Source organism: Mesoplodon densirostris, chromosome 2 (assembly GCF_025265405.1).
Source record: "Mesoplodon densirostris isolate mMesDen1 chromosome 2, mMesDen1 primary haplotype, whole genome shotgun sequence".
Taxonomy (NCBI): domain Eukaryota; kingdom Metazoa; phylum Chordata; class Mammalia; order Artiodactyla; family Ziphiidae; genus Mesoplodon; species Mesoplodon densirostris.
Genome location: NC_082662.1, coordinates 96,740,406 through 96,767,784, shown reverse-complemented (window position 1 = coordinate 96,767,784; position 27,379 = coordinate 96,740,406). Strand labels below are relative to the sequence as shown.

At 36.5% G+C, this 27,379-nt stretch overlaps 1 protein-coding gene across 2 annotated transcripts in view; it reads right to left on the bottom strand.

The window, feature by feature from the left end:
• The window catches only part of NTNG1 (netrin G1), a 365,432-nt gene that overhangs the window by 157,863 nt on the left and 180,190 nt on the right, over positions 1-27,379 (bottom strand). For both annotated transcript variants that reach the window (XM_060085947.1, XM_060085936.1), the window contains exon 2: positions 20,621-21,261. In XM_060085947.1, the coding sequence (XP_059941930.1) occupies positions 20,621-21,261 (641 nt within the window). The remainder of the gene's footprint in view (positions 1-20,620; positions 21,262-27,379) is intronic.

Below are 27,379 nucleotides of genomic sequence, written 5' to 3'. Positions count from 1 at the left end.
GGGGTTTTGCTGCCTTTCAAAAGCAGTTTCCCTGAAGCCAAAGGAAAAACAAAACTAAAAATTGCATTAGTTATTGCATCCTATGGAAAAGAAGTGCCATACTCTTTTTCTGTCTTAGGTGATCCTGAGACATTTTCTTTTCCTTTTTGCTGATCAGCAGGGTCAGTGCACATTATAATGCTGTCACTGTGTGTCAAGGTGACAATGTTAGGACTGTAGGATGAACCAATGAATCTTTTATAACTATAATCTTCTTTCTCAAGAGTCTTCCATGCAAAATGTCAAAGTAGGCCATCCATCATTGGTGAGGATAAATACACATCTGTGACCCAGAGGAAATGGTGTATAATACAGCTGCATTTACCCAGGACTCAAGGGGCCAACCCTAGAAAACCTGAACTTGCTCTGCTCGTTTTGCAATTCCTGGTTTTAATTTTCATGGGGATTTCTACCAACAGAGAACTCTAGAAATATGGTAACAATAATTTAACCTGCTGAAGTCTTTAAAGGGAAAGGAAACAATTAAGACAGATAACATATGTGCATTAATGAAGGTACACTAAAGTATGAATTATATATTAGTATAAATACAAAATCAGCAATATAGGAAATATAGTCCAAAAATATAGGGAGCTAGAAAGAGTTAGTAAAAGAAGAAAAATCTTAATGGCTAATGTTGATAGGGCCAATATGTTGTAGTGAGACTAATAAAAATAATTGAAAAAAAAACAAAGCTGCTTTTGAAGTCATAATATTTAATTTTCACTACCATTCCTGGGCCTATGATAATAACTACCATTTATTTAACATGTACTTCCACTTTACATACATTAATAATCTTAAAATAGCTCATTAATGTGGATAGCATTGTTTTACTTTATATGAGGGGGACTGAGACTCTGAGATACTTACGTTATGCAATTTTTCTGAAATCTATCAAGTAGCAGGTGAAGGAGCTGCGATTTGAACCCAGGTGTGCCTTGCTTCCAGCCACCCTCTGCTGCCTCTCCATGTAAACCAGAGTTAACAAGCATATGTCTCAACTTAATATTTTCTTATTTTAGTTTGTGTCAAAAACTCATATGTGGTAGTAATTTCCTCTGGCATCTTATTTTGGTAGGAAAATAATACTGGAATCTTTACACGTGCTTTTGTTAGTAGCAAAATCTAATAGAACAATCAATATCAAGGAAAGGAGCAAATAATCAAATTGCAAAGAAGCCTATTGGTTTAAACTCATCAATGCTAAGCAAGTACAAAATGTGTAACCCTGAGAGATATCCTCTTGCTTCTGCAGGACTCTTGTTTTCCATAAATAACATTTATATTTAATGAAAACAGGATTAACTTTGTATTAAAAATTGAGCCTGTCATTCAGTCTGATTAAACAACATGCAGTCTTACAAATCCACATTTTACTTAATATTTCTGTGTGTCTGGAACCAAGTCTACTGTGAATGAATTATCTAGATATATTTGGGAAAGGAGAAGGAAAACATGTCTAAGTGTGTACTGATACTAAGATAGGGCACTAGATATTTTCAATCATTACATAATATTCAACCATCCTTAACTGATTAATAATAACAATTCCATATGGTTTGACCTAACATCTGGAGGTACTTGTTTAGAAATAACCTCGATGATGAAGAGAGTATCGGAAGTCCTCCAGAAAGCTTCCCCCTTCCCAAAGGTCTTCCTCCTCCTCCTTCCTGCTGTTGCCATAGCAACCTTATGTGCATCCCTATCACTGCACAGACCACACTGCTATATAATTTTCCTTGTGAAGTGGCTATCAACTCATCCAGATGGTAGCAACTTAAAGATAGGGACCTTGGCTTCTTTGTATCTCCAGCAACTGGCACACTGCTAGGAACTAGTAAGCACTAAACATTTAAGTGCTTACATTTATTTGTATTGTATTTTTCATTTTTCAAAATTCTTGAAAAGGAGGTAAAGTAGGTATTATTATTTCCCATACTACAGTTCTTGGATTAGGATCCACCTGATTTGATTCCCAGTTAAATGATGTTTTACTCCTTTTTATTCTTATCAATTATCATATTCTCAAAAAGCTTGTGACTTCATTTCTGTTTATCTAAACATAACTGATTATTCTTTTCTTTCTTAAGCCACAAACATAAATTATTCTTAAAAGTGCAAAAGTCTTCATTGCATTAACAAGTTTAATCAAACGATTACTGCTATCTCTAAAATGGACTTCTTTCATTTTTTAATTATAGTGTATTTCTGACATTGCCTGGCCTATTTTTCATATAAATTTCTGTTATACATTACGGAATTTTGGTACATTTTACATTCTTTGTGCTGCGGAGGTTAAGAAGGTGGTTGCCATGGTCTCCTTTGATATTAACACTACATACTTTTCATTTTCAGCATGCTTTATCTCTTCCTCTAAATGGGTCACTCTAGAACACAGAAAAGACTGCATTTTAGATTGTGATCTGTTGACTTCCCAAATTCACAATGGCTAGAGAAGAGGCAGAGCTGTCAGAACCAAAGAGCATCTGAGTGGTTCTAGTGATATGGAGATCAGCCTTTGAACAAAGAAGGGCACGTACTCCACCCTTAGGTTTTCTCTGATCTGTAGTCAGCCATGAGGTTGGGCAATAAAAACTTTCTTCTGAAGTGAATGTGGATGAGATTTCTCAGCTGATCTGATCATCTTGGGTAGGAGTGCAGAAAAATACAACACGATGTTAAAGACTTACTCTTGAGTCCTCAAGATCTCCTGAGAAACACCATTTATTTATTTTTTTAAAAAAAACTTTTCCAAAGGAAATAAAACATTCTCAAGATATTTTTATAATATAGTGTTCATCCAAAATCTTATTCTCTATGCTTATATTATTGGTATATTTTCCATGTTTGGAAAGCTCATTGAAGAGTCAAACCATTGTCCTATGATACCTATATTAATGGTCTCAATACAGTCAGGGTTATATATGGGGTAAGAATACTTTCTAGGTATTCTCGTGCCACTAGGAAATACCAGGGCTGCAATTAGTAATAACAAAGATAATAATGATTGCTATCTGCTTATTTCTAAGGAAACATTTGTACTTGGATGAAAATTTAAAGAGTGTAAAATAGCAATTTACTAATTTATTTGTAGATTATCAATAGGCCAATTTACTCATACATTCACTAACAAATACTTATATCTAAGTCTCTCCTCTCTGGTAAAAATCAGTCTCATAATTCCAATTAACCATAGGCCATTAACACTTTTAAATTAAGTTAAAATATGAGCTGTCATCTCAAATAGGTATCCCTCTCCATTTCTAAAATATTACTAATGGCACCATCACCTTTCTGGCTCCCTAGGATGAAAAATTTTGTCATTGTGGATACCTCCTCTCCACTACTGCTGCCGTGGGCCTCTACAAGTTGGGTTATTGCTTTGTACTCTGACTTTAGAGGGTCCAATACACCACAAATATGAAAGCACTTTTTTTCCCTAAGATTTTTAAAAGTTTGGTAACAGATTAAGCATATAGGAGTTACAGGAGGGGGACTGGAGGGCTAAGCTGGACCTCACCAGGAGATGCAGGGCTGAGGGAGTGCAAGTCAGTGTGTTGGGGGTGGGAGAGTGGAGGTGGGAAGAAAAATGTAAGTCTCTGTATTTTTGTTTTCTACTTTTAAAAAATATCAGGTACCCTAAATCACCCTAAGTGGATGTCTAGGCAGACAGGCTCCCCAGATAACTGCGCTTCCTCCTTCCTCTGTTCTTGGGTGGTATAGTTTTGGTTTGATTATATATTTCTTAAGATTTCCATATTTAATTTTTCTACTGGCTTTTAAGATATACCTCATTGAATTACGATTATTTATGATTTCTCTAGGGATTATACTATATAGCCTTAATTTTTCACCATCTACTTAGAGCTAACATTGTACTACTTCATGCTAAATATAAGAACTTGCAAGTATATAGGTCCCTGTATCTCTTCCTCTCATGCTTTATGCAGTAGTTATTATATGCATTATTTCTATATTTCTATATATGTATCATAATAAACTGTCAACAATTTTTGTTTTAAACAGTGATATGCATTTTAAAGAAAGAAAGAGGAAAGCTAATCTTTTAGATTTATCCATATATTTTCCATTTCCTTTGTTCTTCATTGTTCCCTAAAGTTCTAAGTTTTCATCTTATATCATTTCCTTCTAGCCTGATAAGTTTCTTTTAGCATTTCTTCTAGTGCAGGTCTGATGGTGATGAATTCCTAGTTTTCTTTTATCTGAACATGATTTTAATAAGCCTTCATTGTAAGAGATATTTTCACTGGATATAGATTCTAAATGGACAGTATTATTTTTTTGTTCATCACTCTAAATATGTTTCACTATCTTCTGTTTCTGATGAGGATTTCAATGGTTGTTTGGATTGCTGTTTACTTATATGTAATGTATTTTTTTTTTCTCTTGCTGCTTTCAAGACCCTTTTTTTTAATCACTGGATTTCAGTGGTTTGTGTATGATATGCTTAGGGAGCTGTTTTCTTAATATTCATCTTGCTTGGGGTTCACTGCAACTTTATATCTTTGGGTAAATTTCAGGAATTACTTCCTCAGATATTTTTGCTGCTCCATTCCCTCTCTTCTCTCTTTCTGGGACTTGTATTACACACATATTAAACCTTTAGCTCTTGTCCTAAAAGCCCATGAGGCTTGGATCATTTTTTTTTCTGCCTTCTTCCTCCCTGTTCTTCATATTTGATAATTTCTACAGATCTATCATCAAGCTCACTGACTTTTTCTTCTGGCAGCCCCAACGTGCTCTTAAGTAAACCAGTGAAATTTTATTTTAAAAGTTATACCGTTTAAGTACTAGAATTTCCATTTGATTTTTAATAGTTTCTATTTCCCTGTAGATATTTCATATCATCACTTATTAAAATCACAGTTCTTATATCCTTCAGCATTGTCATAACAGCTGCTTTAAAAATCTTTATGTACTAAGTCCAACATCTTAGTCATGTTGAGTTTGGTCTCAGTTGTCTTTTCTCTACAACGTAGGTCATCTTTTTTGTTTGCTTTCTTTATATATTGAGTAATTTGCTATTTTATCTGGATACCATGAATAATAATTTGTAGAGACCAGTAATCCAATAATTTCGATTCTGTTATGTTCTTCTGAAGAGTATTGATTTTGTTCATTTGTTTTAGCATGCAGTGAAAGTGGCTAAATTCAAACTGCATATGCTGTCTCCTCTGCAATAGCAGCTGAAAGTTCAGTTCTTTTAGCTTTCACTAGGTTGCTTGGAGACTGCCCCACACATTAATGATTCTGGGATCAGCCAGAAATTTAGGTAGAGCTTATGTATAGTATTTAGGGTTCCCCCCTCTCTGATTCTCTCCTTTTCATATTTCTCTCTTGACATTTTAATTGTTGTGGTTGCCTCATCCTGTCCACTGGTTGTTCAAGTCAATAAGATAAGATTTTCCATCTGAGTTTTAACTGCACCTCCTTTTCCCCATCATGCATTGCATAGACTGAGGCCTGCCCTTGGGAAAAAGCAGAATAAAGGGAAACTCACCTAATACCTCTCCTTTCTTCCAAGTATTGACTCCCCTCCAATATCAGTCTGCCTCTTGTCACTCTCTAGGGCCTTTAAATAATTGCTTTTACATTTAGTCTGGAGTTTGTAGTCATTATTTTCAGGAGAGTTAGCATGATATGAAATGCTTGGCCATTATCAAAAGGAGAGCCCTTGGTGTAGTTTTGGGAGGTGCTTAGAATTACCTGGAAATCCTGAATTGGGGAAGTGAGGCATCACCAGAGAGGAGACCCTCCCTACCTTGGCCTCTTAGGTGCTTACCTGGGTAAGTTTCTATCCCCAATTCAGGAAGATCTAGCTTTCTCAATACCAGTGTTGAAAAGACTGTCCTTTTCCCTTTGAATGGGATTGACAAACTTGTCAAAAATCATTTGATTATATATGTGAGGTTTATTTTTGTAATCTTTGTTCTATTCTATTGCTCTATATGTCTATCTTTATGCCAGTACTACACTGCTTTGATTATTGTAGCTTTGTAGTAAGTTCTGAAATCAAAAAGTGTAAGACTTCCAACTTTATTCTTTTTCAAGACTGCTTTGGTTATTTGGGGTCTCTTGGGATTCCACATGAATTTTAGGATGGATTTTTCTGTTTCTATAAAAACTGTCATTGAGATTTTGACAGAGATTGCATGGACTGTACAGATTGCTTTAAATAGTATTGACTTAAAGTAGTATTGACATCTTAACAGCTTTCAAGCCATGAACATGAGGTTGCTTTTCATTTATACGTGTCTTCAATTTCTTTCAACAATGTTTTGTAGTTTTTAGTGTACAAGTCCTTTGCCTTCTTGGTTAAGTTTGTTCCTAAGTATTTTATTCTTTTTGATAGTATTGTAAATGAGATTGTTTTCTTAATTTCCTTTTAGAATTGTTCATTGTTAGTGTATAAAAACACAACTTCTTTCTGTGTGTTGATGTTGTAAAATTTGCTGAATTTTAACATTATTTTTAAAACTGATTTTATTCTGATGACATGTTCAATGAATGAAATGTGAAAAATATCGAAAGACACGAATAAATATTACCCACAATTCCACCATTGTGAGCTTGCCATACATTATGTTCTTTCATTCTCTCTCCTTTGTTCTCATAATCAGCCTTTTACTATTAATAATTTTAATCTTATTTTGCTACTTAAGAGTGTATAATGAACTTGAATTATTTTAATAAAGACATATGTTCACAAAAGGTCACGGCCTGTTTCCATGCCTTCTCAGTTCAAATTCTCTGCAACCCCAACCCTGACCTTAACAATATTTAAAGACTTCATTTACAAATTGTATGATGGTTTTTATACGTTTTTAAACTCCTTGGCTATTGAACCCAGGCGACAAATATCAATTGAAGGCAACTTTGGGATATATGGTCATTTTACTAAATATATATTGGGCAGAGTCCAATTTTTTCTCACAGATTTGTCCTCAACCACGAAAGGAACCAAGAGTCTTTCTGGTCTTAAAAACACCAATCAGACAAATAATAGAAGAAAATATGTAGGGTGATATTATCCTGAATACATACATTACTCTGATATCTGAGGTAGACAAATTTTATTCTCTAACTTCGGACAATTGGTTGAAGACTGAAGCTTTGCAATTTTAGTATTTTGGATAAAGTGGCATTACCAAAAATATTGTGCTTAGCTCCAATTCCCTTGCAGTTTTACATAAGGAATACACAAAGATGGCCACAGGATGCTTAATGGGAAGAGTACAGATTCTTAGAATGGTTGGTTTGCTTGATGCTCAAAAGGGTATTCCACACCCATTCACTCATTCCCTCACTAAGTATTTACTGAATGCCTACTATGTGCCATGCCCAGTTATAGGCACTGAGGGCAAATCAGTGAGTAAAACACAAGTTCTATCTGGATCTAAATTTTGGTTATTCAACAATATCATCCTTGGTTAATTCATTTAACCATTTTGTTTCACATCTGAAAAAGAGGGAGTTACATTATTTTCATGTTTTTTTTTTCAGTTTTAAAAGAAATGATTTTGCAGTGCTATGACTCTCTGTTTGGCATACACACTATTTAATTCCAGTACAGGAGTTCATGAGGCTGTCTCTTCCCAACCTGCCAAACTGCTGACCTCTTAGACTCCCCCATCCCATCATCTCTTGGTCCACCTTACCCCCATCTGTTCCCTGACCTAAGTAGCACTGGAGAATCTATAAGTACACATGTATGTCACCAATATGTTGTAACAGATTTGCTTCCCTGATATTCTAGCAGGACCAAATGAGTAAAAGCAGCCAGGGGAGCCACACAATTCCTAGACAAGTTGATATCCCTTAGCTGTATACTATTTTAGTTTTACTGGGCTTTCATTTGTTATTCATTAACACTCCTCAGGAGGAGAAGGAAGGAGACCCACATTTAACTAATATCAGCCTGTGGTTTCAAGAATATCTTCCAGAGCAAAGGAAAGAAAATAAAAATAATACATTAAGTATTAGTTAATCTTATTTTCCTTTATACACATGATTTTAGTTTATTGCTGTAATTAGAGTTTGAGGAGCTACATCTGAGAGGAAGAGAAATCCTCCAGCATCTCTATTTATCTCTAAAATGCAGCAGATTGTACCACTTGGCATTTCATTTTTTTACATCTTTGCTGACTCTTCCATCACAATTTCTCTAGCTTAAAAACAAAACAAAAATATCCCTATTCCAATAGAATAGTGAATTTCCTATTATTCTTAAAGATACACAGTACTCTCCAATGTTGAAAAATAAGAGCAACAGTAAAAAAACAAAGGTACTCCCCATCAAAGCTAGGGTTTCACTAAGATAGTCTCATTTTTTCTCTTAATGTAGCAATGATATCGAAGGATGATAGCTAAAATTAGACCTTGCTGTGAAATATCAAATATCTTTGCTGTTCTTAGCACTGCAAATAGTTCAAACATACATACACTATGTTTTCATTTATTTCCTTCTATCATATGAAGAGTCCAACGATACTGGAGACTGAAGAGACCTTGTTACCCTACCTGAGTTCCATTAACACTAATTCTTTGGGGTACTAATAGAGGGTTTTTTTTTTTTTTTTGACTAAGTAAGTCTGGGAGGCTCTGGTTAAATAAAATGGAAACATTCCTTTACTGTAGGACATCTCAGGGCCTTTAATATGCTAATATATATTGTAATTCTCCTAGAAGGAAATATTGCAAACAACATTTCCAAAGTCTTTGACCATTACAGCCTTTATTTGAAGAGTAATTCTGAGAAACACAAATCAAGTATAACACTCTCATTTTGAAGATGAGGAGATTCTGCTTACACTGGTTGGGATTTGCTCCGAGCTCACAGAGTTATCAGCACAGCTAGAGTTAGAACCTCTTGACTCTTAGCCAATGTTTCCTCTAAAATAAGACAAAAAATGATTTTGAGATCCTAATGTTTTGTCCTGTGTCCTCTCAATACATTCCTAGCACATTATTATTGTCTTAGGCACCAGTCACAAATCAAGAAAGAGTTGACACAGTAGTTATCCCAATTACATAATCTGGATTGGGATCTTTGGACCAATGATATTTGTGAGACATTTACATCACACATTTTAAGCCTAGGCTATTCATTCTTCCAATTTTTTTCAAGTGGAGGTTCAGAAATGAACTCATTTGCCAAAACATAAGTAATTTCAAATTTTTCTGTGAAAAATGCCATTGGTATTTTGATAGGGATTACATTGAATCTGTAGATTGCCTTGGGTAGTATGGTCACTTTAACAATACTGATTCTTCCAATCGAAGAACATGGTATATTTTTCCATCTGCTTGTGTTGTCTTCAATTTCTTTCATCAGCATCTTATAGTTTTTGGAGTACAGGTCTTTTGCCTCCTTAGGTAGGTTTATTCCTAGGTATTTTATAATTTTTGATGCAATGGTAAATAGGACTGTTTCTTTAATTTCTGTTTCTGATATTTCATTTTTAGTGTATAGAAATGCAACAGATTTCTGTATATTAATTTTGTATCCTTCAACTTTACCAAATTCATTGATGAGTTCTAGTGGTTTCCTAGTGGCATTTTTAGGATTTTCTATGTATAGTATCATGTCATCTGCAAACAGTGACAATTTTACTTCTTCCTTTCCAATTTGGATTCCTTTCATTTCGTTTTTGGATTCCTTTCATTTCTTTTTCTTCTCTTAATTCTGTGGCTAGGACTTCCAAAACTATGTTGAATAAAAGTGGTGAGAGTGGGCATCCTTGCCTCGTTCCAGATCATAGAGGAAACGTTTTCAGCTTTTCATTGTTGAGTATGATGTTAGCTGTGGGTTTATCATATATGGCTTTTATTACGTTGAGGTAGGTTCCCTCTATGCCCACTTTCTGGAGAGTATTTATCACAAATGGATGTTGAATTTTAGCAACAGCTTTTTCTGCATCTATTGAGAAGATCATATGGTTTTTATTCTTCAATTTGTTAATATAGTATATCACACTGATTGATTTATGGATATTGAAAAATCCTTGCATCCCTGCCTGGAATAAATCCCACTTGATCATGGTGTATGATCAATGTATTGTTGGGTTTGGCTTGCTAGTATTTTGCTGAGGATTTTTGCATCTATGCTCATCTGTGATATTGGCCTATAATTTTCTTTTTTTGTAGTATCTTTGTCTGATTTTGGTATCAGGGTGATGGTGGCCCCAAAGAATGAGTTCAGAAGTGTTCCTTCTTGTGCAATTTTTTGGAATAGTTTCAGAAGGTTAGGTGTTAACTCTTCTCTAAAGAGTTTGGTAGAATTCACCTATGAAGCCATCTGGTCCTGGACTTTTGTTTGTTGGGAATTTTTAAATTACTGATTCAATTACATTACTGGCAATGGATTTGTTCATATTTTCTATTTTTTCCTGGCTCAGTCTTGGGAGATTTTACCTTTCCAAGATTTGTCCACTTCTTTTAGGTTGTCCATTTTTTGGCCTATAGTTGTTCATACTAGTCTCTTATGATCCTTTGTATTTCTATGGTGTCAGTTGTAACTTCTCCTTTTTCATTTATGATTTTATTGATTTGGACCCTCTCCCTTTTTTTTTTCTCAATGAGTCTGTCTAAAGGTTTATCAATTTTGTTTATCTTTTCAAAGAACCAGCTTTTAGTTACATTGATCTTTTCTATTTTTTTTTTAGTCTCTATTTCACTTATTTCTTCTTTGATCTTTATGATTTCTTTCCTTCTACTAACTTTAGGTTTTGTTTGCTCTTCTTTCTCTAGTTCCTTTAGGTGTAAGGTTAGGTTCTTTATTTGATATCTTGTTTCCTGAAGTAAGCTTGTATTGCTATAAACTCCCCTCTTAGAACTGCTTTTCCTGCATCCCATAGATTTTAGATCACCGTGTTTTTGTTTTCATTTGTCTCTAGGCATTCTCTAACACTATATACAAAAATAAACTCAAATGGATTAAAGACCTAAATGTAAGACTGGATACTATAAAACTCCTAGAAGAAAACATAGGCAGAACACTCTTTGACATAAATCACAGCAATATCTTTTTGGATCCTTCTCCTAAAGTAAAGAAAATAGGAGAAACAACAATAACAACAAATGGGACCTAATTAAACTTAAAGGCTTTTGCACAGCAAAGAAAACCATTGACAAAATGAAAAGACAAACTACTGAACAGGAGGAAAACATCTGCAAATAATATGAACAAAAGGAATTAATATCTGACATATATAAACTGCCTATACAACTCAACATCAAAAAAACAAACAGACCTGAATAGACATTTTTCCAAAGAGGAAAGGTAGATGGCCAACAGGCACATGAAAAGGTGTTCAGCTTTGCTAATCAACAGGGGAATGTAAATCAAGACCACAATGAGATATCACCTCATACCTATCAGAATGGCTATCATTAAAAAAGAACACAAATAACAAATGTTGGCAAGGATGTGGGGAAAAGAGAACTCTTGTATACTGCTGGTGGGAGTGTAACTTGGTGCAGTCACTGTGGAAAACAGTATCGAGGTTTCTCAGAAAACTAAAAATAGAACTACCTTATGACCCAGCAATCCCACTCCTAAGTAAATACCTAAAAAAACCCAAAAACACTAATTTGAAAAGATACATGTACTCCAATGTTCATAGCAGCATTATTTACAATTGCCAAGATATGAAAGCAACCTAAGTGTCCATCCACAGATGAATGGATAAAGAAGGTGTGGTATATACATACAATTGAATACTACTATGTCATAAAAAAGAATGAAAATTTGCCATTTGCAGCAACATGGATGGATTTGGAGAGTATTACGCTAAGTGAAGTCAAACAGAGAAAGACAAATACTGTATGATATCACTTATATGTGGAATCTAAAATATACAACAATCTAGTGAATAAAACAAAAAAGAAGCAGACTCACAGATATAGAGAACAAACTAGTGGTTACCAGAGGGGGATAAGGGCAATATAGGGGTGGGGGAGTGGGAGGTATAAACTATTGGGTGTGAGATAGGCTCAAGGATGTATTGTACAACATGGGGAATATACCAATATATTTTAATAACTGTAAATGGAAAGTAACATTTAAAATTGTAAAAAAAATTTATTTATAAAAATAAAAAAGCAAAAAAAAAAAATTCCATCTCCTCTTTGCCACTGATTGTTGATCTTGTTTAAATACAGTTTTCTTACCTATAAAAAGGAGGCAGAAATAGCAAACATGAATTTATATGCAGTGCAGTTAATTCTGGTTACACTAATATTTTTTATTCTAAATGTGGCTTAATGAATTGGAGTATATACTTATATTGTTATGAAGTCAATATATCTATCCACACAATCAAATTACTATGATAAAAGCTAGGACCTTAACACTTTTGTTCTTGTATTTGGAGAATGAATGGAAAGAGTGTCTCTACTGAACCGCTGATCACATAGATCCACAAAAACTCTTACATTCAGTATCGATCAATGGCCATGAACTCCTAATGTGTCAGGAAATACCTTTGAACCTAGTGACAACAAAACAAGAAGACCTTCCAAAGATGACAACCGCTGAATTAGAAAAAAAAACATGGGTCCTGAAGGTGGATGGAAAAGCTGAGTGTATCCCTATTTCCATTGTTTGGGCATACAGATGTAGCCAGAACATAACTTCCTCTTAAAATGATAAATTAAGTGAGGGGGAAAATTATCTCACTTTTTTATTATGTGGTATTTTGCCTAAATATCCTTATGTTTCTTAAAAGGAGACATCTTTCCTTTAATGACCCATTAGTTTAAAAAAATCTCTGGCACTGGGGAGTTAAGGATAAAGAGACAAGCTCCTAAACTGGGTTGTTTTTCTGCACACTAATGAAGTTCATAATTTAACTGAAGAAATTATTAGATATCTTCTCTCCTTATAACGGTATAAACCTCAGAGGAAAATGAGCTGCTTATGCATATATTCTCTTTATAATTCAAGAAATCCTCAAGGATTTAAAAAATATGCCCCGAATCAGAATGGCACTCTGTTGTCTTCTTAACATGGGTTCATACCATAAATATTTATTTTAAGCATTGTCACTGGAGTTAAGTAGCAATACTCAATGTTGTTTTTTATTTTTAATTATGGTTACTAAGCTTTTCATCTGAATGCTCTTATTTATTGAATTTCATTTTCCTTCAAAAAGAAGAAGAAATTAAAATGAAAATTTTTGGTTGACAGAATGGTTAAATTTAACTTGGAAAGAAAAAAAAAGACTTGGAGGGATAGAATCTTTGACTGCAAATTTATGAAATTTTATTATATGAAAGAGGTAGCACACATTCACTATAGTTCCAGAAGGGAGAATGTGGACTAATATATGGAAGTTAAAAGGAAAATTTGATTGCGCTCAACTGAAGGATAAACTTTCTTAAAATAAACTAAGGTAGTTGGCCATTTCCAAGTTTATCCATTAATGTTTGTGGCTTGTTTTAGTGTTTTATGATGCCCATTAAGTGGAAGTGGTTGCAGGTATTAAAGGTCTATGGAAAAATATGGGAAAAAATTCAGTTCATCTATGTATTTTCCCCCTCAGAAAATAAGCGACTATCTTAATTTTGTTAAAACCTAACACAATATGACAAATTAGCCCAATCACACATTATGAAGTTGCTAAAAATTAAGTAAGAAGTTAGAGTTCAGATAAACACACTGCAATCTGGTATAATGAAATGCAGGTTTCCTCCGCTATCTGAAAGTAGGGAGTTCCTATGAAACCTTTCGTAAGCTGAAATGGCGTAAAGCGAAGAAGCAATTACCCTAGGACACATCTTGGTAACAGGTGCACAGAATAAGTTGAGATAAGAGCACAGAAGCTCACAGACACAGTTGCAAACTATGGAGCCTTGATGCTGAGATGCTGAGTGTAGTTCCCAGGGAAGGAGCCTGGTGGTGCCGCTCTCACCAGGCTTCTCAGGGTGCACACTGCCTCTAACAGGGCTTGCTGCAGAACAGTCGCTGAACACTATTTTTGCTTTTCTCCTTTTTAAATAAAGGTGAAAATCCTCTTTAGACTCCTTTTGGTTAGCGAAAACAGGTACTAACGTAGGTTTTTTGTAAAAGCAAAATGGGGATACCTGTACTGGGGCAAAAGTCATGGAGAAGTGCCTTCCAGAATATTCCAAGAAGGGTAGAACCACAAGACTTATTGGTTCATTATTGCCATTTAAAGTGGGTCTTTTGGGAATATACTGAGTCTGCTATATGTACTGAGCTCACTTCAGGTTAGTGTGGCTACAAGAGCATAATAAAGAGAAAGCATGAAGTTTGTAATTAGCAACCTGATTTTGTCACTTTATTATGTGTAGGATGTTAAAAAAAAAAGTCATGGAACTTCTCTGGTCTTCAGTTTCTCATCTGTAAAATGGGGTTAAACAGCACCTGCCTCACAAGTTACTTGTAAGGACTAAAGGAGAAGGTGTATGACAAGAATCTTGTAACCTGAGTGCTGTACAAATGTAAAGGATTACCACTTAAACATTAATAGGGGCTATTAGAATCACCTCATTCCCCTCTTTTCTGATTTCCTTCTGTTTCTCAGAGCTTTTCTTAATTTCCTTCAAAAATTACCTCTTAAATGACAATACTCCACAGAGTTCTATAAATGTTCTATAAATGACCATAGTCATTTATAATTATGAGGGAAAACACCGTATCATATCAACATCATCCATTCCCTAAACTTCAACCATCACATGTAAGGTGATAATTTTCAAACCTACATTTCTAATGCAAACCTTTCTCTGGAACACCAGAGCAGTATTTTCAAATCCTTTACTGGACTCCCACTTGGATCCCTACTAAAGTCTTTGCTTCTTTGAAATCTGATTGGTTGCCAAGTCCTATTGACTTTGTAAGCAAATATTAAACCCTTATGCTCTGATTGCTTTTGTGGAATTTGGAGAGCTTTTACAGACCCTCCACTTGAGCATCAGGACTTGGAGTTACGGTTGCTCCACAATTAAGCAATTGTACTGCTCTCCTTGTCTCTCTCTGTATTTTCTTGCTAATACAGCCACACTGGACTATCCCCTAACACCACTGCCTTAGAATGTTTCTCACCTACATTTAATTGCTATATGAGAAACCATATAATCTTAGATTTCCTATGACATGGGGAACTCAGAGGCCAAGATGCAGGAATCCTTAAAGGCTTCTTGGAGATACTAAACATCCATAGGGAGAAGATGGAAGAGCATCTCCCAGGATTTGTCCACTCCACCAATTCCTCACTATTTGGAGTTCCTCAACATGCTGTGTTGTTTTTAAGCATAATTTGTAACCTAGAATATCCATTCTGCCCTGGCTGCTTGGCATTCTAAGACACATATTCAAGATACCATGCAAATGTCATCCTCATCAAAGCTTCTGCAAGGCTTCCCAGATTAAGTTAGTATCTCCTGCTCTGTTTCCAGGGCGCTTCACACACTCACACAGTAAAAGCATTTAACCCAAGCTGTCATCATTTTTTGTTTACATGTCTCGGCCCCTTCTGGATATCAGTTCCTTGAAGGCGCTGACTATGCCTCCTGCATCTCCATATAGCCACTGTCTAGTCCACCACCTGTCCCAGGGCAGAGGTAAAGTCTTTTTGGGTAACAGAAAGAAGAAAGGTGTTACAAAAGCAGTCTGTTAAGCAGTAGTAAAGCCCAACCTCAGTATTTAAGACTAATTGGGAAGAACGGAAAAATGACAGGCCAAATGTGCCAAAAGCACCCTGCAGGACGCCTCTCACAGGAGGGACAAAGGATAAATATTTTCGTGGATTTATCCAAATTGCAGCTAGGAAAAAGACTAAGAGAAATTACAGGATAAATGTAAGTCTTTTATGATTGGCAGAGCACTTCATATTACATGTGTTTTCCAAATTATTTGAGAAAATTTGAAGAATGCTCAACTGCTTTTTTACTTTTAAACTTCCACCGGTGCTCCTGTTTACCTAATATCACAAGTTTGTGCACTAACCATTTGAAAGCCTTGCTTCAAGAAAGTGAATTTCAACCTCCCTTTGTCCCAATTAGAGCAAATACCAAGGCGGCGGCATTTAAACAAATATATCTGATTCCTTCTGAGGGTGAGAGTATAGGGGACCTTTCTCACTTCTGATACCCAAAGAGAATATTTCTGTCCCTGGACCTTCCCAGGTCCTGGGATTAGGCAGGGAGGCTGTGCTTCTGAGCTGGGGCAGCAGTGGAGCAAAGAAAGCACCCAAAAGTGTGTGGAAGTGGAGCTTCTGTGCTAGTGCTCCCTGGCTCTTTTCTTAAAGATAAATGGAGGCATCGAGGGCGAAGTCAATTCTATAAATAGTAACTGACAGCCAACCGCCTATAGGGAGCTTGGGTAGGCCCTGCAAGGGTCAAGAAATGAGTAAACACTACTGAGAAAAAATGGTTGATAATTATGTTTAGGAATATTGTGTAACAAGGCAAGTAATGGAGATATGCATTAGAGTTTTCTATCACTGAGAAAAGTTTTTACAATTCTGTCCTAGATCTTTTGAGGTTGAAAAAAATTTCTGTTATCTTATGTCTGAAACCAGTACCTTGATACACTGCTGACTGTATATCTTACAAATAAATGAGCATATTATCCAATGTTCATTGGTCTTTCAGACTTAACAATTATTACAATAAATTGCATTACTTCCTTGAAGCCCTTCACCTCAAAGAAACGATAATGTTGAATTTATATTCTATAAAATCTATGTATCCGACAAATATAATGTTTACTTTTCAATTAATTTGAATCTGGAAAGTTTAAATGGGAACAAAACACTTAAAAGTCAAAACTTCCAATTGTGTGACTAAGAAAACATTTTGGACATTATCTATATTTAACAGCCCTGTGCATTTAAGTCCCTGTCTGTATAAAAAAGATATTCAGAACAAACATCTACTCTTCATTTCTCCTCTCACCCCTTGTCTGGGTAGATTTTATTTATGCATTAGATGACCTTTTTGGCCATTAGAACCATCTTGCTTCAGCAGTTAATTAACACAAGTACCATAATTTAATACAGTTAATGCTACTTGATGCCCTTTAATGTAACTTCCATTAGTAATATTATTGTAGTATTACCCTGTAAATTAAAATGAGATCAAGGCTAAGAGAGCCACTCTTTAATTAAGGTACTGGCACACTGCACTCGTCTATTATTCACTAGAGAAAATCACCCTGATTTACTGAAGCAGGACATCCATAAGTCAGAATTAGTCCATGAAGATTATTAGGTTTATTGAACAATGTAAGTAACATGGAGTTGCTGAGATTGCCAACGGCCATATGTCCTCTTTTTCCTCGATTATCTTAATAAATACACAATAAGAGTGAGTAAATGGAAGCAAAATATGTATGTAGCCAAAGAGGCATAAAATTTTTATGATGTGATTATAGTTGTCAACAATAAAATTGGTATCAGATGTGTCACTTGCTAAAAAAATAAATGCTACATTAGTTTAATAGCAATCAAAACATCATTTCTACACCAAATAATACAAGTCAGTATAAAACATAAAGGCCATAAACACATGTGCACAGGAAGTAGAAAACTGGAATTCACAGTCAATTGTTTTTTTTCTGTAGCTTAATATTTCAAGGTGAAAAAACTTGTAGTACTATGTGTCCACTATTCTATGGAAATTTACCCACTTTCCCCAAATAACTCATGCCAATTCTCACATCATGGTGGGGGTGGGGGTGGAGTGACAGGTAGAAAAATATCATTATAATGATCAGACACAGACATGTAAAAGTAAGTTAAACATTGCAATCACATCAAGGATGGCAGAGGGCATGGGTTGAGGGAAGCAAAGACAGTTATATTTTGGAAAGTTTATATTTATGATATTCTTGAAAAGAAATTTTAGTACTTTCTTTTAGAGATCATCAATTAATGTTCAATCCTCCTATAGATTATTTACTATGTAGGAAAAAGGCGACTCAGGATTTTAACCCAACTGAAATTTTCAAGCGTATATCAGCTTCTTTGCTGAAAGGGCTGTGAACCAGGCAATAGCTCAACAGTTCCCTTAGTGGCTCTATCTTCCTTATATAACTTAGAAGCTGGAGATATGCCCGAGCCATCAGGCCTTGCTTCTTTAGTCCCTCCCTTAAGACTAAAAATACTCCAGCCATCTGGTACCTAGCACAGTACATGCCAGCATCAGTTTTGCCCTGAGGAATTTGGACAGAGTTTGGAGGTGACAGAGTGGAACCTTATGGAAGGGGCTCACCTCTATTGGACCTTTCTCTTTTGCCCAGTTGCTTCCTCACCAGCTTTCAGTTGACTGGTGAACAGGAAAAGACAGTAGAGGGGAGTCCCAGAGAAGGGAGGAGGGCTCCTCCAAACTCCTCAGAACCATTGAAATACAGTTGAAGGATACTGCTAGGATGAAGGATAAAAGCAAAATGATAAATCTGGGGGGATTCTACATTTCTAACATGGCACCTTTAAGTGACAGTATGTCCGACTCCAATAGAGAATGCACCAAAATGCTTTTAGCTTTAAAGTGTATTTTACACTCTCTTAAATAATCAGAGGAAAAAAATGAATATCTAATAACAGAAATAAGCTCAAACAATGTTTATTTTCCAGCCAAAAAACATCACAAGACTGCCTTTTTTATAAGTGAAAAATGAGAGTTTTAGGGGAAGTTGGGCTATAAGGATTTTGGCTTAGTTTAAGGATTTCTCAAACTGTAAGTAAGCTGACCTAGATGATTCTACCTAACAATATAGATCACACTAGGATTCAAATTCACATCTCAACTTATTAATTTTGACATTTATTCTTGTAGATAAACAGAATGCTTGTTACTTTGTTGTGGTATGCCCTTGTTAATAATATCACCATCAACTGTTTTTATATATTGTATGTTCCCAAGAATAAGATACTGGAAACTGATCTTTTGCTAAAATATTCATGGGTACAATAGCTGCATTTTATCATAAATCACAAACTCATATTTAACATCATAGCTCCACACTGCTCTCATGTTATGCCCTGGTCGTATATGAACTCTAGAACACACAAGCTCAATATTGAACCAGTGCATATTTCTCTCAGAAATATGATTTTGCTCTAAAGATATTTTCATCAAAATTCACCAAATCTTGGTTAAAAGTTTTAAAAGAGGCTCCATAGGTAAAGATTCTTGACTCTTCCATGAGAAACATGAAGCCAGAACAAAGCTGAGAGTAGGTGGCCATCAGTTCATAAGTCAGATTCCATAAGGTAAAATTCTGAAACCTTTTCCACCTTACCGAGGTCATGCCCACCACCCCATTCTGCGTGCCCACTCTGGCTCTTACTTAACTGCAATGGCCACTTCTTCCTTCTAGTGCACAAGTGTACCAGCACTATTATTAAAGGTGGTTTGAGACAACTCTCTGAAAGCCCAGGGAGTCTCAACACTTCTCCAGTCTCTGAGGACTAGGCTGCCCTAAGGGATTACTGGAAGCCAGTAATCAATGAATCTGGACTTATTTGTTTAGCTTTTATGATTAACTAAACCTACATGATGTATGTACTGTTTATATTCTTATCCTCATATATTTTGATTTAAAGCTCTCTTGGCATTTTTAGAATGATTATTGCTTTGCTTCACATTTCCTTTTTTTTTTTTTTCCCCAGTGTGCTCTATACTCCACTCTTACCTTTAGTTTTCCCAACTCATCATCTCATGCTTCAACTCCCATCAGATGGCTATTCTGGTAGCATACCACACTTAAAACTCTGGTTGAGAATCTCTGTGTTGGTGGTCCTGGTTCTCATTATTCAAGTTTTTCATTTAAATGTCTTCAGAATCCTTGGAAACTTGTTCAATTGTGTCTCTGGTATATTATCAAAACAAAGATATGCCTGACTTGGAGCATTAATGCATTTGAACTATGGTGCATATGTAATTGACTGACAAAATAAAGGTAGCCTGAGTCAGGTTCATATTTAAATGATAGTATATCCTTTTAAGATAATAACATCCAAGATCCTGAAAAGTAGAGCTTGCCCCTTGTTAATAAATGCAGTGTATTTCCTAAATGCTTTTGGTTCTGATTTAATAAAATGTAAAGAGACATAACTTTCATTTCTGGAACTTTTTTGGTACGATATAACAAAACATAAACAGAGAGTTGAACCATGCTGAAACTCTCTCTTGCATTCAAAAACAATAGTAAGATGTATTTTTTGTTTTTCAGTCCCTTTTACAGAGCAGCTGGCTTTGTTCCCCTGGCTTCATTATCTTAAAGACTTAAACCACCCCCTGACCTAGGGAGTTCCTTTTTCTCAAATAAGATGCCTTTTTTTGGCCTTTGGTTTAAATTCTAAGAAATCCTGCCAGGTTCAGGTTCAGTGACAGCAAGTCTGGGATCACAAATTATTGCTGAGTTAGAAGGGTCTCAAACGCCTCAGAACCTACCTCTAGGCTGGCGTTCCTGAGAAAATGTTACAGTAGAAAGGGACAAATGTCACTCTACAGCTGCAGGAGCAGCAAACTGGCCTTTTCTTTGGACGCACCTATTCTCATTCAAGTCAGACAGTTGTTTTCTTACCTTCCGTGAACTTTTATGTCGGAGATGGCGTAAAAGTAGCGTGCCAAGTGTAGCTCGTCTACAAATATTTCCCCAACGGCAGGTCTCAAAAGCCTTATCCTCAGGTCTGTGACAGTAAAGAAATCTCTGAGTTTCTTGGTTGTATCCAGTTGTCCGTAGAGGGAAGCCATATTGCGTAGCCAAGGTCCGGCAAAAAACGCGAACCTATCTTTGATTTCAAAGTGGATTATTTTGCTATTTGTCATATACCCTGTGGAGTACTCTTCAGTGCAAATGATTTCTAAGACCGTATGCTGTGATAAATCCTTCACGGATTTAGGATCCATGTGAAAAGCATCTAAGCAGTCTGTGGCATAATACTGATAGGGCTGCCATGTTCGTCCATAATCAAGAGATTTCTCCAGGATCATTTGGTCTGGACGCCCCGATTCAAAGGTAATAACTATGTTGTCTGTGAGCTCAATAGTTTTGCTCCAAGACAGAGTGATGTTAACCTGGAGAGGCTTGGGATACTCTTTCCAAGTAGCAGACTGCCAAAATGTAGAGGGATGTCTTCCTTCAAAATCAAACATCAGCTCAGGTGGATGTGCCAGCTCCGGGGTACTTGCATCACACTCATTATTGCACATGTAGGGGTTGCCCTATGGAAGAAGAACAAAAGAGCGTGCGTCAAAACACTGGTCTGACACAAGTTGCCATATTGATGTTGCTGAGTGGGAGGCTAGGAGAAATAGAAAAAAACCACCAACAACCTGTTTGCAGTAATCATTTTTATTTGCCCTAACTGGATTCTCCTCTTTAATAGCTTAAAAAAAAAAAAAAAAAAAAGAAGCAATATGGTAATTTTCTTGTCTTATTTCCTTCCATGGTCTTTAAGAAATGAAAACAGTTTATTTATCCCATATGTGTTAGACCTATAATGTGATCTCAGAAGCACAAAGACACTGAGCAACTGTCTAACAGCTCAATACCTCCGCATCCTCTTAGAAAGATGTTATAGAAAAGCAAGGAAATTCCTCCATGCCTCAAGGACATTCCTCAAGAGCACAATTTTTTAAGAAGCAATTTTTCAAGTAAAGCTTTAGAATTAGCAATGAACCGTAAATACCTGTGCCCTGTTTGGGAAACAGTACCCCCATACGACATCCAGCTTCTTTTTCTTCACCTCAAATCCATCATACTTAACTGGGCCCCTGCTTCATAAAGCTTGCTTTTAAAGCATTTACTTTGTTCACCACAAATCATTAAAATGTGGTACACTACAGGCTCTGGGGCTTGGTCCCAACATCTGCCATCCTATTAGCTAGACGCAAGGGGATTGCTCAGGAAAGACTTTGGGTGGGGGTGTGCTCCAACTTATCAGGACAGGAAAATCCAGTACTTAATTAGAAGGTTTTTGCAGAGAATCACAGCCACTTGATGTATTACTCTGTGTCGGCCCATGGTCAGCTCTCTGTGGACGTTAGCCATTATTATTATTTTCCCTCACACAAAGGCTAATTCCTTCACAGTCTACTCTAACAAGAAGCTGAAAATAAGTCTCCTTGTCATATATCACAACAAGTTATAACAACACTTATGCAAAACTAAATGGCTGCTCTCAGTTTTCATTGGTAGACTGATTCTATGGCAAACAATTGGCTCCCCAATTTTGGTTTATTTTGTGTTTTAAAAAATGGTATCATTTGGAGTCAACTATTCAGGTATTTCTCTATTACCCTGTACTGGGTAATTATAAGCATGAATGGGTGAAAGAATTGATCCTCTGACATTGTCCTTAGGCTTTCTCTTGTAATTACAACTAGATTTTTTCTTTTTTCTTTTTCATGAACTGAGACCTTTTCATCATATCTGCAGGATGCATGAGCTGGGTCTCAAATAATGAATTTACACTTTAGACATTAATGCTCAGTTACCAGCTGACTCCTGTGAAATGTAAGACGAACATTGGAGACTTGCTTTGGCCTCCCTAGAGGCAACTTTCTCCTGCCTAGTCAGCTAATACTTTCACTCTCTCTCTTCCATTAATGCAACTGAATCCTAAAGCTGGCAACAGGTTTGGGGGTCTGAGTGTAACTGAGATGGGGTAGGAGAAAGGAGAGAAGGTACATTATTTGAGGACCAGAAATGTTTTAAAAATACATTCAAGGCATCAGTGATAATGGAAATGTTTCTGTTCTCTCTTGAATTTCAATTCCCTATTCCTGATCCCAGCATCTGTGGCACTATTTATAGTATCCCCCTCATAGTGAGCCAATGGGGGCAAAATAAGTTTCTGTTCCAGGTGGAATAAATCACCAAATTTATTATTATTTAAACTCTCTTAAGCATACCAGAGAGCCAAATGCAGAGCTCTGCAAACTGGCAAAGGCTTTTTATGGAGGGCTATAAATATTGTGGAATCTGTCAGGATTTATAAATTCTAAATATATGGAAATGCACACTGGAAGGGGTCAGATTTACACAAATCACACCTTCATTTGAAATTTACTGGAAAAAATATGGTCACTTCAAAATCTGTCAGCATGTAGCCATCTGCACAATCATTAACTTGGATGCTACCACCTTTCTCCTGACAAAAGCGTCTTCATCTGAGGTCAAGGGTATTGAAACACAGGAAATCAACTCTGCGGGATACACCAAAGTGAGTTATCAGACATTTGTATTAAGTCTTGTTGAAATATAGCATTTCTTTGATTTCTGCTTAGATACACAGAGCTCCTCAGATGGGGGCAGGGTCTGTGACAAAAAAGGAGGCACAGCTAGCTGACTCTGGGTGTGGGTCAATACTAGTAAACCTGTCTTAGAAAATATGCTTGAAGATATCTATTTACAAAGCACTCGTTTCTACATTTGATAAAAGGTGTTGACAATACCCAGAGTTTATTTAGCACTTATAGATCATTTACTTTACATACATTATCCTGGGTAATCCTTTTCATCCCTACCTTATGGAAGAGAAAAGTGAGGCATACAGAAGTGTTAAGTAACTTGTCCAAGGTCATATAACAGAGTGAGTAAGGGGTGGAGCTGGAATCCACTTTTCCTGCACCTGACCTGGCCCATTCAACTCCTAAGTCAATGGAGTTCCCTATGATGCAAACTAGTCTTGGAAACAAGAGTTGGCTGGTAGAACAGAAAAGCCTGTGACCAAATGAGTTTGGAAAACACAGCCTAAGGTCTTCTTGCCTTGGAGAGCCCTAATGAGCATTATCATACCTCTGAGATGCCTTGACGTTAAGAACCTTCCTTAGCTTCATATACTACCTAGTTTCAGAAAGTTATTTGGCCATGGAACCCCTTTTTGGTAACCCCTATTTATATACCACATAAGTATAGATTCCTGGAGAGGATCCTTTGAGATTCTGTGCTTTGTATTTCTCTTAAAATTGTAAACATGTGGATGGATGCCAAACAACAGGGCACAACCCGAAGTTTTAGTTGTTTAATGAAGACATAGCCACATCCAGCACTGTTTGCTTTTGTTCCAGAGAGGGACACCCTTCCACTTGGGCTGAGAAGACAGCCAGACCAGGATAAATGTTTACACCTACATCAAGTTGTCAGCCATCAAAATGCATGCCAGGAAAAGGGGAAAATTTTGTTTCTTTGTACTGATCTGGTAGTTTAAGCTTCATGTATTCAGTAATTATTTATTGACTGCCTACTGTATTATTATATTTAAGGTACTTGTCTTGGCTCTCAGGGTACAACAGTAGAAAAATCCAAATCCTTGCTTTTAGCAGAGCTTCCATCTTAGTTGGGGAGAGATGCACTAAAAAAAACCCAGATATATATTGCTTTATAATGTTACATGATGATAACTGCTATACAGAAAAATAAAGCCAATTAAAGGGGAGAATGCTGTTGGAGAAAGGATACTGACTGTAATTTTATATTGGGAGGTCAGAGAAAGTCTTGCCTCGAGAATATGACATTTGAGCAGATTAAGAACAATTCCCAGTTTACCCAGGAGATAATCAGAGGTTGACCAAAATGACAGTTTCGTCCTTCATCTGACTCTACTCCTAGTGATAATTTCAGCAGCATAACAATTTATTGAAACTGATGAGTAAACAAATCATTTCAAATGAAAATCTACACCAAATGACTGTAGATACCAAAACCCAAACAAACAAACAAGAAATTGAACTATTCTTATTTCATAGCATCCGTGCTCTTTTAGGAGATTAATGATTTGATGGCCATTAACATAACTTACTGAGAGATAATGACATTGAGAGAAAATTAGCTGAGGGGAAAAAAAATGATTCTGGTTCCCTAAGAAGAAACCCTGCATGCTGGGTGAAAGAGAAAAAAGAGGAAAAGAAGAAAGCCAAAGCTGAAAATCTTACCATTATAGAAAGAGAAAGCTGGAAGTGAGATTATATGCTAAAATATTTAGTGTAAATGTTTCATACGGGTGTGATCTGTAGTACAGCACTGTTGTTACAGAGAATTATCTATATGAAAACAATTGCTGTTAAAGGGATTAGATTAATTAAAATTTCAACTACTTCAACCACACCCTAAATCTCTCTAATACCAGCAACAATAAAATTTATATCAGAAAAATAACTTCCTCCTACTTGTGAAAGCAAAGAACACTTCTTGTTGCTAAATCTAACAGATTCAGGCATTAGCAAATGTAAGCATTACTTTGTGGCCAGCAGGCAGCCTTAAATAGATCTTAATTTAAGTCCTACAAGCAACAGATCCTTAGCTGACTGTCTATGGACAAAGCAGAAAATATTTATGACTGTGCTGATAATATTTATACCATTAAGGGATGCCTAAATAATTAAACAGATATTGCTGCTAAATATGTTTATAACAATTAGAAGAAGATTGTGATGTTTAATTTCATTTAAAAAATAATGTAATATTTTACCACTGGGAGAACTGAAGTTAGTTATTAATTAGCAATTTGTAGCCAAAGTACAGTGTTATTTATTATTCTTCTTTAATGTCCTTTCAGAACTTAGAGGGATAAATAAAATTTTAGATATGTTCGTACTGTTTCTATGGACAGAAGTGTCTTCCTTCTGGTAAGTGACACTCTGAAAAGAACATCCTTTCACCTAAGATCTGCTAGATCCTTCAGAGTCAAAAAAGAAAATCCTATATAAGCAGTATATAATGTAATACTTGTGGTTCCTACCACTGTGAACTTGCTTTTCCAAGCTTTACCTATTGGCAAAATATTGGTAATGAAAGTTGGAACCATAGGGAATTCTCATGGGAGATCTGTTACAAACTTGTAAGTTACATGCCAAGCAGGCATGCAACTTACAAGTGGCTGTGAGAAGAATTTGAGTTAACACTTACATAGATTGTGAAAAACACTGAGACAGAGCTGCCTCCCAGCCCATTTGCATCTGGCTCATCCTTGCTTGTTTTATTGGTAAGGGACAGTAAGAAAAAAAAAAAAAAAGACACAAAGGCAAAGGGAGCAGAAACTGCATTCTGAGATAGCACTCCAGACCTGTTCCCACTGTGACTTTGAAATGGACATCACTATGGCTTTGCCAGTGCAAGGTTTTCGAAGGATGAAGAAACCAGTAGCACAGTCCACTGCTCACCTCTCAGACAGACAGACCATGAGCAACATGCTTTAGCTGCTAGGCTGGGCTATCGCCTTCAGGAGGTGGCTTTTTCTCCTCTTTAAATACAGCTCATTGGGAGCCAACCAAGCAGGACAGTTTCTGGGAGGCTGGTGACTGACCTCTTTATATCAGAAGGGTAATTTTTGGTTGGAGGGACCTCCACTCCCAGTCCTTTCTTGGAACTTCTTGGTTTTGGAACTTCTAGATTTTTTCTTGGCTCTAATAAAGGGGAAAGGCCCATCCTTTATGAATTTTCGGATGAAACTCAGACTACTCTGAGTATGGGAGCTGATGTTTAATTAGTCATGCTGAGGTGCCCGCTTCAGGCCTTACAACTTTGTTACTGACATAAGGGAGAACAGAGAGAAATCAGACCCAGACGTAAGAACAATCCAAGATAGTGGGTATCTTTCCCAGAAATCTGAAAGATAAATACCAGTGCCACCAATACTGACAAAGCTTGATGACCACAGCTATGGGGATAGACTCTATATATCCTCAGATGAGAAAGGCCCATAAAGCAGTGTGTTTCCAGTTGTCCATTGTATCTTTGGAAACAAAGGGCAGCAATCTCTTCAAATGGCACTGAAATCTTACTTTGTAACCTGCCCTATTGATTGGCATGTTGGGTCCCAATGTAGGGCATATACATGGTAACAACATAGCCTGAATATTATGGGACTGACCCAACTAAAATATTCTGAAACTGGTGTTACAAAAGTACCTATGTATTTGTCAGAGCATGAATCCCAACTTTTAGTTTGGGAAATACAGCCACTCTAAGAATGACAGAAAATACAGAATTTTGTTTTTGTAACTCTGAAGTTAAAAACCTACTACTCCATTTTCTAATGGAACCCCTTGCTCATCACAAAGATTCCTCCCTGTCACAGACACAGCCTTAAGGCCTGACTGAAGCTGTTGCTTGTTTCCATCTGCTCGCTGACAGCACTAACCATGTGTGGACTTTTTTTTTTTTTTGCGGTACGCGGGCCTCTCACCGTCGTGGCCTCTCCCACTCTCGTTGCGGAGCACAGGCTCCGGACGCGCAGGCTCAGCGGCCATGGCTCACGGGCCCAGCTGCTCCGCGGCATGTGGGATCCTCCCAGACCGGGGCATGAACCTGCATCCCCTGCATCGGCAGGCGGACTCT